Raw genomic sequence first — 16,606 nt, forward strand, 5'->3', positions numbered from 1 at the left:
TCAAATGCTGGTAATGGTGAAAACTTTTCAGATAGGAGGGACAAACATATATATTTTTTGCCTTTAAATATTTTTTGTTGAAAAAGAACTTAGATAAAGATTTGACTTTTGTCTGGCCAACTAAAACCAGTTACATCAATATCAAAATGAACTAGGCTTTGTTATGCTACTAAAGTAATGATAGATTCCTCTCCTTCCAAAGTTTTTTTTTTTTTTCATTATGGCTTTTGTCTAAAAATAGCAGTTGGTAAGTAATTTAACCAGTGATGCCCCCAGCAGAGAAGGCAAAACAGACTAAAGACTATATATTTAACACAGAATTGAGAATCGAGGCAGGAATTACAGACATCAATTCTATAACAGCAGAAACATATTCTTAAAGAAATGAAAGAAGAAAATCTCTCAACAGAAACACTCAACACATTGAAAGGGCATCAGTAACACTCATCTCATTTCATCATGACAGTGACATTGACTATGACAGCGATGACATAGAGAACATAAACATGGATTCCAATCTACAAAAAACTTCAAACAAACAAACAAAGATACAAAAACCCCACACCTTCTTCAGAAGTCCAGCAAAGAACAGGTCTCAAATATAAAATTACATTGGCATGGCATCTGTGACATACTGTAAAATCAGCTGTAAATAGGTTTGGGGGGACACCTAGTGTTTCTAAAAAAACTGTATAATGTTCCTTTTTCATCACAGTAAAAATCTCTCTTTAATGAATTTCTCTTTACTACTCTAAAATCATTAATTACATAGATAATTTTGCAGAGTCTACGTGTATACAAACCAGAAAACATCTGGATAATTGATGTCTACATCTCAAAAACTGACATATATGATAACTGTTTTAACTTAGTTAAAAATTGTGAAATGAGCATTTTTATTTAATACTTATACATTTTCTATGTTATGCTAATTTTTACTGCCATTAATGCATTTAACATTTCTAAACTGTTGATGATAAATTCAAACCTTTAAACATATATTGGAGAGGAAATACATTTAAAACTAATTCTTAAAAGAATTAATATGTTTCATTTGGGGGAATTCAGGCATAAAAGAACTAAATAAGATCACAAGAAATTCAACACACATATAGTTCTTACTAATTAGATCTAATACTTGCTGGAGTTCTATCTAATCAATACTTTCCCATAAATCAAGCTAATCCACAGACTGGGAGACAAAAATGGTTGCACTAAAAGAAAACAAAACAAAAACCTACCAGAAAAAAAAAAAAAAAAAGTGATAAAATCTATTTAAAAAAATCAAAACAAGAAAAAAAAAACAAAAAAACCCTTTCACAGTGAACCATGGTATCTGCAAAACTGTCCTCTACAGGGATGTGACTCGTTTTTAAATGCTATTACTTACAAAGAAGAGCTACTACATTCCAGCCAAAACACTCCAGATCTTTAATCAGTGAGGAGACTGAAAAGCTCACACTACTCAATACAATTTGGAAAACAAGATTTTCATTGTAGAGTATTTTTTGCATGATACAAGAGGACCTAAAAGGAAATCCATTCAAGATTAACAGAAGTGGCTACACAAAAGGAAAGCATTTATAGAAATGATAACAATATTTAGAGCTCTATTACTCCCATCTGCTTTAGGATTATTAGATTTTTTAGATTTATTTTTTTTTAATCCTTAAATAAATAGAAAGTTCTATTACCAGGTATTAAAGGTAATCTGCAACAGGAAAGAAAAAAAACGAGCGTCTTCATATTACTGCATGGAGTAGAAAGATGCCAAAAGCTTTCCCCTCATTTTCTGCAACCCCAGGGAGATTTTCATTTTCTCAACCTCTGACAGCAGTTGTGATATCCTTGAAGAGAGCTCTTCTCTCAAGTGCTTTTGCTTAGTTTAGAAAGAAAACATAGCAAAGCCAGACATTTCAAAGGAGTTTAAGTAAACATCAGTTGCTCTCACAGTAAGGATTCATTTATGATAGGAAACCACAGCCTCCATGGTCAACAGGCTCTTTCATGAAAGACAATTCTACTATTACTATTTTAAATAATTAAGAAGTTCTGTACTCCTTCTATAGGTCACAATAAACTGTGACTGAGAAGACACAACCGGAGTTAAATTAGGTAGGTTCTTACTCAAAAAACTTCCAAAAAACATAGAATAATTTTTATTGACAAATAATTACCAAATAAACTGAACTCAACAATGTATGGTATATGCCTACCTAGGATTCTTTAATTTCTTTGATGCATAAGGAGATATTTATTGGTATATATCATACAAGCATCCTCTACTGCAGAGCATGGAAAAGCTAGTTCACTTGAATTCTCAACTTATTCAAAGGCTGCACAAGTCCATTGTGCAATATCAAAGATAGTAAACATAAACCAAGAGAAAGTTCTGTAACTAACAAAGGCCAAGACCTAATCTTCCTTTTCTTTTTTTTCTTCTTTTTTTTTTTTTTAAATTTGAAAAGTACAAAAACAGTAACAGAAAAGATGGCTGAAAAAGAAAATAAATCACTAAAAACAACAAAACCAAAGAACAGACAGGAAAAATGGGGGTCACAAAAATATTTAAGGACAATACCTGTTGTATTAATCATACTTTTTGGTGTAGCTCCTGTTGCAGCAAAGATATTAGGTGTACTACCCGGTGGCAGCCCGCTCCCTGCTGTGGCAGCTCCAACTGTGGTCACAGCCAGGCTACCTGGTGGAGGCTTCTTCACTGGCACGACCACACTCCTGCAGGAAAAGGAACAGCAGATTATGAAAATTCTACAGCAGAATTAGCAGGAACATTTGTTTATTATGAGATTACGCTCCGTTATAACGCTCTTGGTAAGAACACGCAATAACAGCAATTTCCTTATTCTTTCTGGGTAGATGGAGATTATGTTAACTGACTGTTGCCTGCAGTTTCAGGTGATGCTGAGAAACTCAATTTCTCTTCCAATGCCTTCAAAATGGAAACGTGTCAACATTCATTGATAAGCTATTGACAACACTATGAGCACCTGTGTCCTAGATTTGCAAAGAAAATGTCAAAAAACTATGCCATTGTACTGCTAGTAAACATTTAATCACAGAATACAGATATTATGCTCATTTAAAAGTAGCCTTAAGAATTTGTAAGCATTTTAGAAGAGAACATGCCTTCCACACAAAAATGGAAGATATGTATCTCATAATATACACACACATATATACAGATGACTTATTGCACTCAAACAAACATTCACATATGCACATCTAATCTTAAAGCACTCTTCTTTCGAATCTCAAAACCAAAAGATTTGTTGCACAGATTAAAAGGGAAGAAGGAGGAAAAGATTACAGGGACATTTACTGAATACTTTTTCAGCATAGGACTGCAAAATGCAGACTGGTAAATTTAAATTTTTCCATTTAATACATCCACATCTTTACAAAAAGTATCTGCTCCAAAAATGCATATTTCAGTAGAAAACCTGATTTTTTTTTTTTTTAATTCATCATACATATTTTCTATTTAAGCAGGTACTTTTTTCTTTGAAGCTAAGAATAGTTATTGTAACCATACAAAGTAGGAAGAAAACTCAACTATTTTGTTGTGGCCTCATTTTGCTGCAGAAGTTCCTTTGGTGGTTATTTTGTTACACTTTCATTTAAATATGATAGCACACTGTGGATCAAAAGCTGCTTATTTTCTTTTATTTATTTCTATTGTAATGGAGTTTGTTTATACACATCTAAATCCTCAGTCTTTCTGGATTTTAATTCAAATTTGATGCAAATTGTACAGGTGATGCCATTGAGAAAGTTGTGTACAACTGTTATTCTTTTAATTATCTCTTGATGACATACAAAGTGTTCATAAGTAATATTTTTTCTTTACTCTTTCCAGTGGGGATCACAGCACCAGCTAACATCTCTATACTCTGAACAACAGTTTTAAAACTACCCTGAAGCAAGTACTTCAGAAAGGTAATTCTAGGCATATGGATGGTTTTCTGTCTCATTCCATTTGCATTAGGAGAAGATGAGTGTGCAAAATTCAGTAGCTATTGGTTAAGATAAGTGATCCTAAAATAATTCCTTTCCTCTGCTGATCTCCTACAATCTTTGTGGATATGGTGTTTATAGTGCAGCTGCAGGTGCATAAAACTGAGCCTACAGATATAGACTAATCTGCTATGTAACAGTATGAAATTTCCTAAGATCAGCTCCTGTCCATGCAAAAAGATCTCAAGCTCAATTAATACTTCAACCAAAGACTCAGTTTCTGGAATACGTGAATACTTGAGGTCAGGAATACTGAACAGGTACCAACAAGAGCAGAGTCCCTACAGTGTCACACAAACAAGACATCTTGTGCATCTGAAGCAAGACTATGTCCTGATTACAGTAATCTCAAAAGGAAACTAAAACCATTCATTACTTACAGCATCTCTGTACAGAAATGCAATAAAATAAGGAAGCTAAGATTAGTGCCAATGAAGTATGAGTTTGGATATCCCACAGATTATAGAGCACAAGCCCAGGCTGTGGCATCTCCTTGGGGATCTTCCAGATCTGCCTGGACATGATGCTGAGCACCCTGTTCTGGGTGTCCCTGCAAGAGAAAGGGCTGGGCCATGTGACCTCCAGTGGTCCCTTCTCACCTCAACCATCCTACTATATCTGGGTGTTGAGACACAAGAAGAAATCGCACAGGAATCTCAGACTGGCCTATGTTAATGGTGCATTTATTAAGCTGCCCAAGAATGTGTGTAGCAAAGCTCATAAAGGTGGGAAAGGAAAGAGATGTTGTTGATAGCTCCATAAGAGTAAAAAACAAAAAAGAAATGAAAACAAACAAACCAACAACAACAACAAAAACACTCTCTAAGAAAATTAAATATTTTTTAAAAAAGAAACTAGGAGATGTGAGACAGAAGCGTGTATCCATGTTATACACATCATTGCAGCAGATACTGGACATGCACCTAGATGCAAGCATAAGGTAATTGACTGTTACACAGACTTCAGACTTCATAGACACACATACACTCTAGTGCTTGCAAATGTGAGACAAGAGTGTGAGATTTTTCCCCTTTCCCCTTTCCCGTTTCCTTTCCCTTTTCCCCTTTCCTTTCCCCTTTTCCCTTTCTTTTCTCCTTTCCTTTCTCCTTTCCCCTTTCCTTTCTCCTCTCTCCTCTCTCCTTTCCCCTCTCCTTTCTCCTTTCCTCTTTTTCTTCCTTTTCTTTTTCCTTTTCTTTTTAAGAAAATATATTTTTCTCATCCTATAAGGTCTCCTATTTGAATCTGTTAAATTGCTGATACAATGCTACAGAACTATTTCCTATTTCTTTACTAACTTTCCAAAAAATATGAAGCCAAATTCAAAATCTTTCTCTTTAGCTTCAGAGAGTTAATTGGTCTTTCACAGCATCCAAAAGATTACCTATACAGCAAAGCAAGGACTGCATATATCAACTTCATTCCTGAGACACAAGAGACCGGCCTCCAGGTAAAGTTTAGGAGACTATTTTATTAGGAGTGTAAATTAAGACTGAAAATCAGCTCCTTTTTCAAAAAAGGGACAGTCTTCCCCATGTTCAACAAGTACTGATGTTCTTCATGCGGTTCACGTTCTTTTAAGGTATGAATCAGGATATGAAGACAGGTCAGGTGTTATTAAATTTAAAATTATGAGGGAACATCGTGAGAAACATCTCTGCCATAAGAGTATGTAATATCAGTGAGACACAATCAACCGAGCTGAAAGAAAATGCATTTTTCTGACATGTCATACATGGTAATCTTGTCAAAATGTCTCATTCCTACTAATAAAACAAGACAAAGCAAGTGAATATACAGAATGACATGCAGATGAAGGAGACTAAGTAGACATATGAACAACACAGTAGAATGAAGAAAAAAATGTGCAAAACAATCAAAGTAGCAACAGAGCAAGAAAAGTGAAATAGAACGACTGATTGCTTTCAAGTTCAAAACAAAACAACATTCTTTTAGCCAATCAAATCACTCCAATGGCCTACAGGGTGAAAGCAGAAGGCAAATCAAACCAAAGAAGCTTTATGAAAGATGCATAGTTATTTACCTGAAGATAATATGAATGGAAGAAAGAAATTTATGTGATAGATGCCTTATATGCAACTCTGACAGACATTCAGATATTTCTCTCATGAAGAAACAGAAATCTAAGGACTAGAAGAAAATATTCTGACATTTCTTTTTAGACAATGTTTTACACAATATATTTTAGACTTCATTCAAAAATTGTTCACATAATTCCAGTCCCAAATGTTCATCAGTGAGTTAGTCAGCGAAGGATTAGTAGCAATTGACTGTAGCAACTAATTTTCTTTTTCAGTTCATCAGGTAGTTTGCAATTCTATAAAGAAATGGGCCTACTAATGAATATTCTGTTGCTCTGAGTGTCTTTTTCAAATTCCAAGTCTAGGTCTGAAGTAATCGTAATTCACATCATGTTTAACATGAGTGCTGGTCTAACCTGCACATCACTCACGTAGTGTATTAAATAACTTCAGCAAATGGCTACAGAATTTGTCTGCAGTTTATTAATTCACATGAAATGTTTAGATAGAAAATTACACCGTTCATGTGTTGAACTGCAAAAAAAAAAAAAAAAAAAAAAAAAGCTCTCAAGTAAGCTTTCCTTAAAATTTTAGCTACTCAGTGCTGGTGATAGACAAATCAGTTTGTACAGCAGTACATTTTCTCTCTTTCGTTCTGATCCACATTCTGAATCTCTTCTCCATTTTGAAATCCAAAGGCCCTCCATCTTAATCACTCTGGTCAATCTGGAGGTCAGACATGAGCCTCCAATACTGGATGTCTTGTATTATCTAGCTGAGCAGCAGCAACTAAACTAGAATTGCTGTACACTCTTCTGGGATATGTGAAACCTCTTAAGGCTGAATTGATATTCTTGCCCCTGCTCTCCTTTCCCCACAGCAGAAAGCAGGAGGATTTCTCTCAAGCTAAGAGAGTTTGTTGTTTTTCAGCCTGAAGAACAGAAGATTCCAGGGAGACCTCATTGTGGCCTTTCAGTAGCTAGAGGGGTCCTACAAGAAAGATAGGGAAAGATTCTTTGTCAGGGAGGGCAGCGATAGGACAAGGGATAATGTTTTTAAACAGAAAGAAAATAGATTTAGATTAGACGGTAGGAAGATTCTTTACTTAGTGGCTGGTGAGGCACTGGCACAGCTGCCCAGAGAGACTGTGGGTGCCCTATCCTTGGATGTGCTCAAGGCCAGGTTGGACGGAGCCCTGGGCTGCATTCTCTATACCTATACGCATGTTCAATATATTACGAATAATGTATACTGCTGATTATTCATTATTCAGCCTGTTTTCAGCCTCAGACTGTGGTTTGAATCTGTAAAATTTGTTAGCATGTATTAATACCACATTTTGAATCCTACTTTACACAACCTTCTATTCGGCTGATTGCATTAAGATAGATTCATCTGAAATTGAGAAGGAAAGATGTAACTCAGAGTCAACAGTCACGGAGAAGAAAAGCTGGATAAGGAAATGTGAGGCATATTGAATATGTGGAAGAATAACAGAGCTATATAATCTTTGAGGCTTGTGCAAATGAAGTCTTAGTGCTGAATGTCCAGTTATTGATTTTTAAATTATTTTATATAATGCATTCATCAAAACTTCCAAACTTTAAACTATATAACATGCTTTTAATCTACTAAAGAAAATGTGCTTTTCTTCTAAATAAAGGAAGTGAATCATCTCAGAAGTGGTTCTAGAACAGGGAAATGAAGGCCTTTGATTTTTTATTTTCAGATGAAGCAGGAGTTTCAGTGTTCACCCCCCAGTGAAATTCACAGTCCCTTGCATCTCCCTTGGATTTAGGATAAATTAACTGAAGCATCTAAAATAAGAAAATATATTGACAAGAAACAAGGAAAAACTGTAAGAGATAAAAAGCTATCACGTAAGATGAATGGTCACGGCTGAATAAAGAAACTGGAAATATTGCAAGTGTAATGAATTTGAAGAATATGAATAGAGAGTAAGGTAAAATGTCATACATTAAATTCCAGAAAAATCACTGAATGACAAAAAAAAACTATTAGCAAATATTATGAGATGGCTGGGACTGGGGAAAGTACCTAATCATGTATGTATGATGTAAAAAAAAAATCAAAAAATCAAGCACTAAAAAGCATCAGTTCTCTAACAGTCAATACAAATTTAACATCTATTTTATACAGACCTATGCAGGTAAAAAAAACAAGACAGAAATCCAGCATAATTTTCAACTGCATATCTACTGGATCATATCATAGAGTAAAAAGATACAAGCTTCTCCTGATAAACCATATATAAACTTCAGATAAGTTATAGCTAAAGTTTCATGCACTGAATATGAAAAGATGCACATTAAAGAGGTTATAAGATGAATTTTTAAAGAGCTATTTGAGCATAGACTGGTAAATGATAACAAAAGGAACACGATAACAGCTTGATGAAAAACAATCAAGGATTAATATGCCAAATTTTCATTAACTAGAATCTATTAATATAGGATGAAGTTGTTCTAAATGAACAGCTGGGATGGAGTAGCCCTCCCACATTTTCCTCCATTTTATTTAGTACATCAGAGGCTATGACACTGTTCAGGAATACAGACAATGCAACTTCAGCTCCCTTCTTTGTCTAACAGGATCTGAAACCATAATTCCCATTCTTTTGGATCTATTTTAACTGCTACTTTAGGAAATATAGAGTGAAGAGCTCTTAAGTCTTTACTATAAAAAGCAATATTTTCTCCTCCTCCTACCACTTTTCTCACAGTTGTTGTTTTTTTCCCATTCTGTTGAACAGTAAAATTTATATGCATACATATATTCTACCAAAACACAGAGACTCTGAGTAATACTTCCAAATATAGTCTAAATATAATAAATATAATTATCGATTTAAATGCAATCTTAAAATAACTTCTTTCTTCATGCTATCTGACAGAACACGTACCCTGACTGAATCTCACAAAATGTCCACCTTCTCTATCATATAAATACCTTTAAGCCCAAGGACTTTCTACGGAAAACCAAAAACCAACTATAAACAAAAAACAAGATTAAAATACTTCAAAAGTGGGTCCTTCAAAATATTTCAAGATGTCGTTTTTAAGAATTTAATGAGCATTAAAACTATAAAACTCCATAATATTCCAATTTAGAAAGTGATAATGTCGTGATTAAAGGTGAACAACATATTTAATAGGGAGAAAAATAACTGCTCTCACTTCCAAGAACTCAATGTTTTCAGCTTATACAAGAATGCTTCCTATTGGAATAATTCTGCTAACTACAGAAAATACATATAAATTATCTCGGTTTGAAAGAATAATAAACAATGGTTACAACCAAGAGCACTCTCAATTTCAAAAACAGCTTTGTTCTAACAGCTCTCTACCAGAAAAAAAGTAGAATGGAAAAAAAATGTAAGCTTTAGAATGCAGTCCTAGATAGAATTCGAAATAAATTCACAAATGTTAATGTTTTGAGTTTTCTAGTGGGACAAATTCAAATTGACTAAAACCCAAGAAAATCCCCAAGCCCTAAAATCAACAATAGATACTGATTTTTGTCAGGTGGAAGATGAGAATGCACAAAGGAATTGTTGGTGAGTTATGCTCCATTAGTTGCAAATCTAGGTGAAATAACCCTTTCTTGTTTGCTTCTAAAAATGTCATCCTGGATGCCGTTTTCAAGGAATTCAGTTTGACGTTAAAAGACATGTCATAACTTTGAGAATCTGGGCTCACGTGCCTCAGAAATCTGTTTATATAGCTCATAATGTAATTACAGCTACCTTAAGACAGATGAGGCAGAAGGCAGCAATATATTGAAAACTAATTGAAAAATGCGGTTGTCCAGAAGCACTTGTGGGGAAGAGGTCTCTGAAAAGCTGCTCAGAGCTCCAGAGTTTGAAGTGAAATTTTTGATGTTGTCACTCTCAATCTATTGAATCACTGACAGACAATCAAACCCGTCTGGCTGGCTGGCAGCTCATTTTGCTGGCAGGTGGCAAACAATTAGACACACCAATTTGTGCCTCCTGATGACATTAAAGCATGAAACTAAGTTGTATGCAGGGCCTAGTGATTTGTGTGAAAGCATTTCAAAAATAATACTCTTTGCCGTGGCAACTCATTTCAGACTGCCACCTCCCATTATGGCTTTGAGCAGTGAAGACGACAGACTTGAGTTACGTTCAGGGCAAGGCCGCTTCTGTTCAATCCGTCATCAGCGCCCCCTGAGACCTCAATCCCCTCCTTTCATCAATATCACCTCATCATTTACATTCGATAGTGCTTGAACGGCTGCATACATTAACTGCACAGAAGTCCCGCTCGATAAAACATGTTGGACACATTTTCTGCTTTTATATTTCATTTATAACTGCACAAATTCTGAGAACGCACTGCAGCGTGTTACACAGTGACTTCTGTGAGCATATTAGCAGTGTGCAACTGCAAGAACGTGCAGAGCAAAATGCATCATATGAAATGATAAAATAGGATTCTTAACTTGGAGTTCACTTCATGTGTTATTTCCCTGCATATAAAATGAGCAATTATAGCTAAAGAAAGCCTCTAAAACAACAAAGATGTTCTTAATTTTCTAGTAATTATTTATTACTGCAACTCTTCTAAGACACATAGCCACCCAAATGTAAGCAAAAAATGAATTATAATAGTAAGAATCACTAGGAATACCTTTTGATTAAAGTAAAAAATGCATATCTGCAATCTTGATTTGCTGATAAATACAGAATGGCCGTGTGTACTTTATAAAAGCCAACAAAAAAGCTGAACTGAAACAAATAAAATCTGGCAAAACAATACACTCTATTGCTCACGATTCTCCCCAGAGAGGATAAACATGACCAGTGGCCACAAGGTTCAGTGACGTACCAAAAGCTGTATGAACTACTGCAACAGAACCTATAATAACATGGTCCAAAGGCATAGCGTTAGCTTCTAAAAAATATTCAGTGTGTATTATTTTGACTATTAGTTTATACTAGTAAACACAATTCTATTTACATGAAAATACACTGACAAGCAACTAACCTGTAACTTTTTTCATTTTTTTTCAGTGCTGATTAGAATAGTAGAGGCCACAGAAAAAAAATCACAAACCATCACAAGCTAAAAGTCGTAATGATTTCTCAGGCCATATTTTAATTAAATCTAAACAATATAATTAAATATGTTATTATTGAACAACCATTTTTTTCACGCTCCCCCTAGAAAATTTCAGGGTTGGGATCTCAATCTGATTCCTCTTTGCAACTTTGTAAAAAAAGCAAAATAATCACCTATCATTTACCTCTAGAGATTACCACAAAATTAATGTAAGTACTTTGAAACCATGTGCAAAGCACACAGATAACAATGTATAAACAGTGGTCAGCATTCAGGGACATAGCCATGAGATCCAAACAGCAAGTTGATGTCCTGTAGGCTAAGAATACTAGTGTTTTTATGATGATACCAGCAGTTCAGTAATATCCCTTTAATTGTGGAGGTAAGAATATAAGACTTCTCGAGACTGTGGGACTTGCCCTAGCCTTCCAATGTTTTCTTCACAGTTGTGGGTTATAATAAAATGTATGATCTACCTCACTCAAAATCAGATAGCAACATGTCCTATTAAAGAGAAAAAAAAATGTCCTAACAAAGTTAATACAATGGATCTTCTTTTTTCTCAGCTTTAACAACTACCTTTTTTTTCTTTCTTTTTTTTTTTTTTCTCATCCTTTTTTTTTTTCTTTTTTTTTTCTGAAGAAATAAATAATACCAAAGGCTGATGTAGCACAACATACACTACTACCAAGATGCAAATAAAGTTGTATGCTTTGTATAGGTAACAACAGAATCACAACTTGGTCAGCAGGGTAAGAGAGCAGATAAGAACAATCAAACAAAGCAAGCAGCAAAAGAAACCCCAAAGCTTCTACGTCCCAAGTGAACCTATTAAGTATGAAGTGTCTGTTAAAATGTAAATTCTAGACATACACAGCACATCTCAAACAATTCCATAGTTCTACAGAACTATTTTTGAACATCTATAATGATGGTCCTTGTTTCAAGAAGAATCTAATTTCTGTTTGTGCTCACACAAAATAGAAGTTATAGTCAACCTACTGCAATCCTCCCTACGTACTATTTAATGCTTTTTAATAAAGCTGTACTTCAGGAATTTAAACTCATCACTCCAATCATTTTGATGTTAAGTTCCCTCTAAAGGCTACAAAGACATCTGATGAGCTAATATGCCACCATGTTAACTTAGGTTTCTAGCATCTTGTGAATTAATAATAAACATCTGAATGGAATAACCAAGGTAGAAATTAACTGAATAGGTTCCAGTAAATAACCTTTTTTTGTGCTTACAGTTATGTGCTATTAATTCTGCATTCACCATAAATTTCTTTACTTCTTAATGTACAGAAAGACATTTCTGAAGTTTTGGAATATGATGGCTTCTCACACAGGATGAAAGAAAAATACCTGACCAGAGAGGAAAAAATATTTTTCACTTCACACTGAAGTCAGTCTAAAATTAACACATGCAGACTGATGAACAAGAAATATACTCTTAATGAAGCACTTGCCAAGTAAGCTTCCTCTGAAATGGCTATAAGAGCGAAAATAACATTATGTGATATTCATTGCAAGTAGGGCACATTTCACTGTTCTATCTCAATCCAATCTTTTTTGTAACAACAGATGTTGATTGTTTATTGAATTATTTCGGAAAAGCAGCATCTGTACTAATCTATACATACAGATAAAAGTCATCAGCTTTTCTATGCAGTTCATGATGCAAAAGCGCTTCACTTTTGTTCCAAAATTCACATGCATCTTCTTGCACTTTATTGTTTACATTATGCTGGAAACATTGATTGCATATTGTTATTTCTTAAGACTTTAATGAAAACAATTCTGACATTTCTGTAGGTCTTCTGTAAATGCAGATGGATTTTTTTTTTTTCTTATAAATCATAACATAGCTGTTCAATTGTTTCAGTTTTCCCTTCTTTAGAATTTTATTTATTTTCGCTACAGGAGGAACTGATTTTTTAACAACTGTCCTGCAAGTTTCGAGACATATTTTATATCTTTAATTCCTCCTATTGTCTGTCCAGTTTAAAAAAAAAAAAAAAAAAAAAAAAAAAAAGTTTTACAAAGAAACTGCAGGAACCTTGTTATATCAGAAAATTTAATCACATCAGCACATGAGTTAAATCTTTGCACGGCTTAAGGTTGAGCCCACAATAAAACAGGCTACCCTTCTCCTAGGAGAATGTTGTCAGTTGTGTATCTTGCCCTGAAGTGAAACTGTGATAACTGAGATGGGCTGGATATTTACTGTAAATTATTTCCATTAGAAGTTTGAAATCTACAGCCCAAAAAGCTAGAAGAATTCCTTGTGTAAATGTTGAACTATTCAATATATATCTTCTATATATCTCATAGATTTATATATCTTAGATTTCAGCCTATTTCCTTTTTAAAGACCTAAGTCTGGTTTTCACTATGACTATATAAATCATTTGCCATGGCTGAAGTATCTCAGTGCTAGGAAAGAAGTGATGGATCCAAAATTTAAGCCTTCGAAAAAATATTCAACAAATTTGTTCTGTATCAGCAGATACTACTCTGCCTCTTCAGTAAAATGTTTTAAAAGAAAAATAGAAGATTTTACTGCAATAATATTTCTATAAAACAGGCTTCTTTTACAATTAATTTGGAGTTCTATTCACTGATGACTGAGAAAACCAAGGTGAAGCACTATTTTGTGCAGTCTGATTTGCTAAAAAAGAAAAGGTGAAGTAATACAGCAACTTTTTAACAGTCAAATTTAAAACAATAGCAGAATAACAATGTTTGAAAAGATCTTCAAATTTCTAAATTTAATCAATTTAAAATAACGAATTCAGCCATATACCTGTCAAATGAATGAAACTGCATGGGAAGAATAGCCTGAGCTTCTCTCTTCAGAGCAGGATCAGGGTAAGGGATTGGATCCGGACCACATTCTGCAATTTCAACTGGTGCTGCCACGAGACTTTTCAGTATTTCCTTGACATTGATGCCTTTGCTTTGGCTGATACTGGATATCGATGATGAGGGTTTCAAGATTTCACTGGGACTTTCAGTTAAGCTCTCCTGAGATTTCTTCACTTCTGAAGACAGAGTAGACAACAGTTCGCTCATAGCATCAGGGCCTGTGCTGGTCTCCAAGTCTGTCCCATTCAAAATATTAGGCATCTGTTCTTCACCAATTCCTGAATCTGTATGAGGAATAGAGTTTTCCAGCTGAATATCTTCAACGGGTGTTGGTGTTTCTTTATCTTTGATGTTTTCTGGAAACACAGTTGGTGTCTCTGCAGTGAAATAGAGATTTTGAATAATATTTAGTTAGATTTTTTTTTTCCTACAAATATAATTAGAAAGTTTTGTCACACAGAAATTTCTGTCAGAAAAAATCTACAAAAAAATCTACCTACAAATCTTAGTAATTTATGCCTGAATACTCATTCTGCATACAAAACATTTTGGTTTCAACACCTCTTCGGCATATATAAAGACTTGTAAGGGGAGCCCAAAGTGCAAGCTCAATGACATTTTGATATTACAGCCCACAACTCATACAGTAATCAAATACCAGAATACTGTCAGGAACAACAACATTAAAAATCATAACTGATCAACACTGCATACAGGTATCACTTGTGAGACTACTGTTAAAGAAAAATGCAACCATTTATGCTTTAGGATTACTACAAAACATAGGATATTTATTGCTGACAGCAAATCTTAAGCCTGTATTCAAATGAAAACTGCTGGACATTTAGTTTGCTTTGTCCTTTTGTTTAAAATGCACGTTATACACATTTTACACACATGGATTTATATTAAAAGCATTAAATTCATTAAATTTACATTAAATTCATTTGTACATGAATAATAAAATAATAAAAAAAAAGATGCTATTATTCATTTTTTAAATAACTCCCTTCACTACAAAAGGGAAAAATTCTGGCAGATGTTAAGAACAAAATAAGGTCAGCTTTATAGATATGGGAAGACGGGAAAGTGAAATCCACTGAGTTTGGAACATTTCCAGATTGAAACGGACTTTACAACATCTTGTAACTGAGAAGGCATACCTCTATTCATTATTGCAGTGAAACAGACAACAATTTCATTAGATAAGAATAATTTTATATGATCAGAGGAACGTTAGCAAAAGTGATTAAACTGCAGATTTGTCTTTTTTTCTTTTTCTTAATAATCTTGCATCCAAAATGATTTAAAAAATTTCAAACTACGTTATTTTCATTGAGTCAGTTGCACTGATAAGAAAATGTAGCTCATTGGTGTATGAAGGATGTATACTTTTTCAGGGGATGGTTTGTAGTTTAGATATTTTGGAAATATTTTAGAAACATACTGAGATTAAACTTTGCCTACCTAATTATTTCAAACAAAATATCCATCAACAATATAACTGTAATAACAAGCACATAGCTAATTACTAATTCTGTATACAACTGGTTGTAAAATATCTACGTATTTACCACCAGGACATATCTGTGTGTGTGTGCACATACCCAGAAAAAAATATTCCGTGTAAGATTATGTATGTGTTTGAACAAATTCTATTGTAGAATGAATCATACTTAGAAGCGTTGACAAACATATAGATATAAAACAATAGCTTTTAAAAATACAAAGCATAATGGACCATTATATGGTATATTGTTTTCTTTTAACTGCCATAAAAGCCGAAGCCACTTCCTCCTTCTCTTGCTCCTAATTGCCTTAAACACTTCTTACCAAATGGGTATGTGCCTTGTTTTCTGAAGCAGGAAGTAGAAACAGGATTTATGAGCTGCATTTGATGCACTTAGCATCTGCCGGTCAGGAAGTAAAAAATCCAATACTACTTAGTACTGCCCATATTTGGCACAGAGGGACATCTGATCCACAGCATGAGCCTAATGAATTTTCTGCTTGTTTGTCTCTTTAAACTCCATTCATCTAAAGACAACACTTCTGAACCAATGGGAAGAGTAGGACTGATTGTAGCAGATGACTGCTGTCCTATTTAAGCAGGAATCACACCTCTGTGCTGAGTATCCTACCTGCTTGGGAAGACAGCGACATAAAATGCTAAAAGGCCAGGACAGGACCCACAGCTTACAAATGTTTGGTTATAGTCACAGGAGCCATGGCATTGTATATGAAGGTGTGACTACTTTATGATAATTCAGACTCTGACTTTAACAACTTGAAGCTGTGATTGCTAACAAAGAATGTAAAAAATGTGTTGGTAGCTTTAGGAAGCTAAATGTTTTGACTCTTTCTCCTCGAGTAAAAGATTCAGATTATAAATCCCCAAAGAAAATATTACAATTGCTTAAAGCACACCTGAAAAATCAAAAACATAATTTGGGCCTAAAAGAAACTTATACGTGAAAAAAAAGAAAGAAAAAAAAAAAGGTAATACAGTTTTCTCTGCTGATTATTCAAGTCCAATAGTAAACAGGAAGAAAAAGC

General features: G+C 34.2%; 1 protein-coding gene across 5 annotated transcripts in view; it reads right to left on the reverse strand.

The window, feature by feature from the left end:
• NBEA (neurobeachin) overlaps positions 1-16,606 on the reverse strand; it is a 472,765-nt gene that overhangs the window by 279,109 nt on the left and 177,050 nt on the right. For 4 of the 5 annotated variants that reach the window (XM_090133132.1, XM_090133143.1, XM_090133125.1 and 1 more), the window contains 2 exons: positions 13,989-14,427; positions 2,582-2,736 (listed from right to left, as the gene is read on the reverse strand). In XM_090133132.1, coding sequence (XP_089989258.1) covers positions 2,582-2,736; positions 13,989-14,427 — 594 coding nt within the window. The remainder of the gene's footprint in view (positions 1-2,581; positions 2,737-13,988; positions 14,428-16,606) is intronic. The other variant, XM_090133133.1, reaches the window with a different exon arrangement.

The sequence above is a fragment of the Phasianus colchicus genome, chromosome 1 (genome assembly GCF_987193195.1).
Source record: "Phasianus colchicus chromosome 1, bPhaCol1.hap1.1, whole genome shotgun sequence".
In the NCBI taxonomy this organism is placed as follows: domain Eukaryota; kingdom Metazoa; phylum Chordata; class Aves; order Galliformes; family Phasianidae; genus Phasianus; species Phasianus colchicus.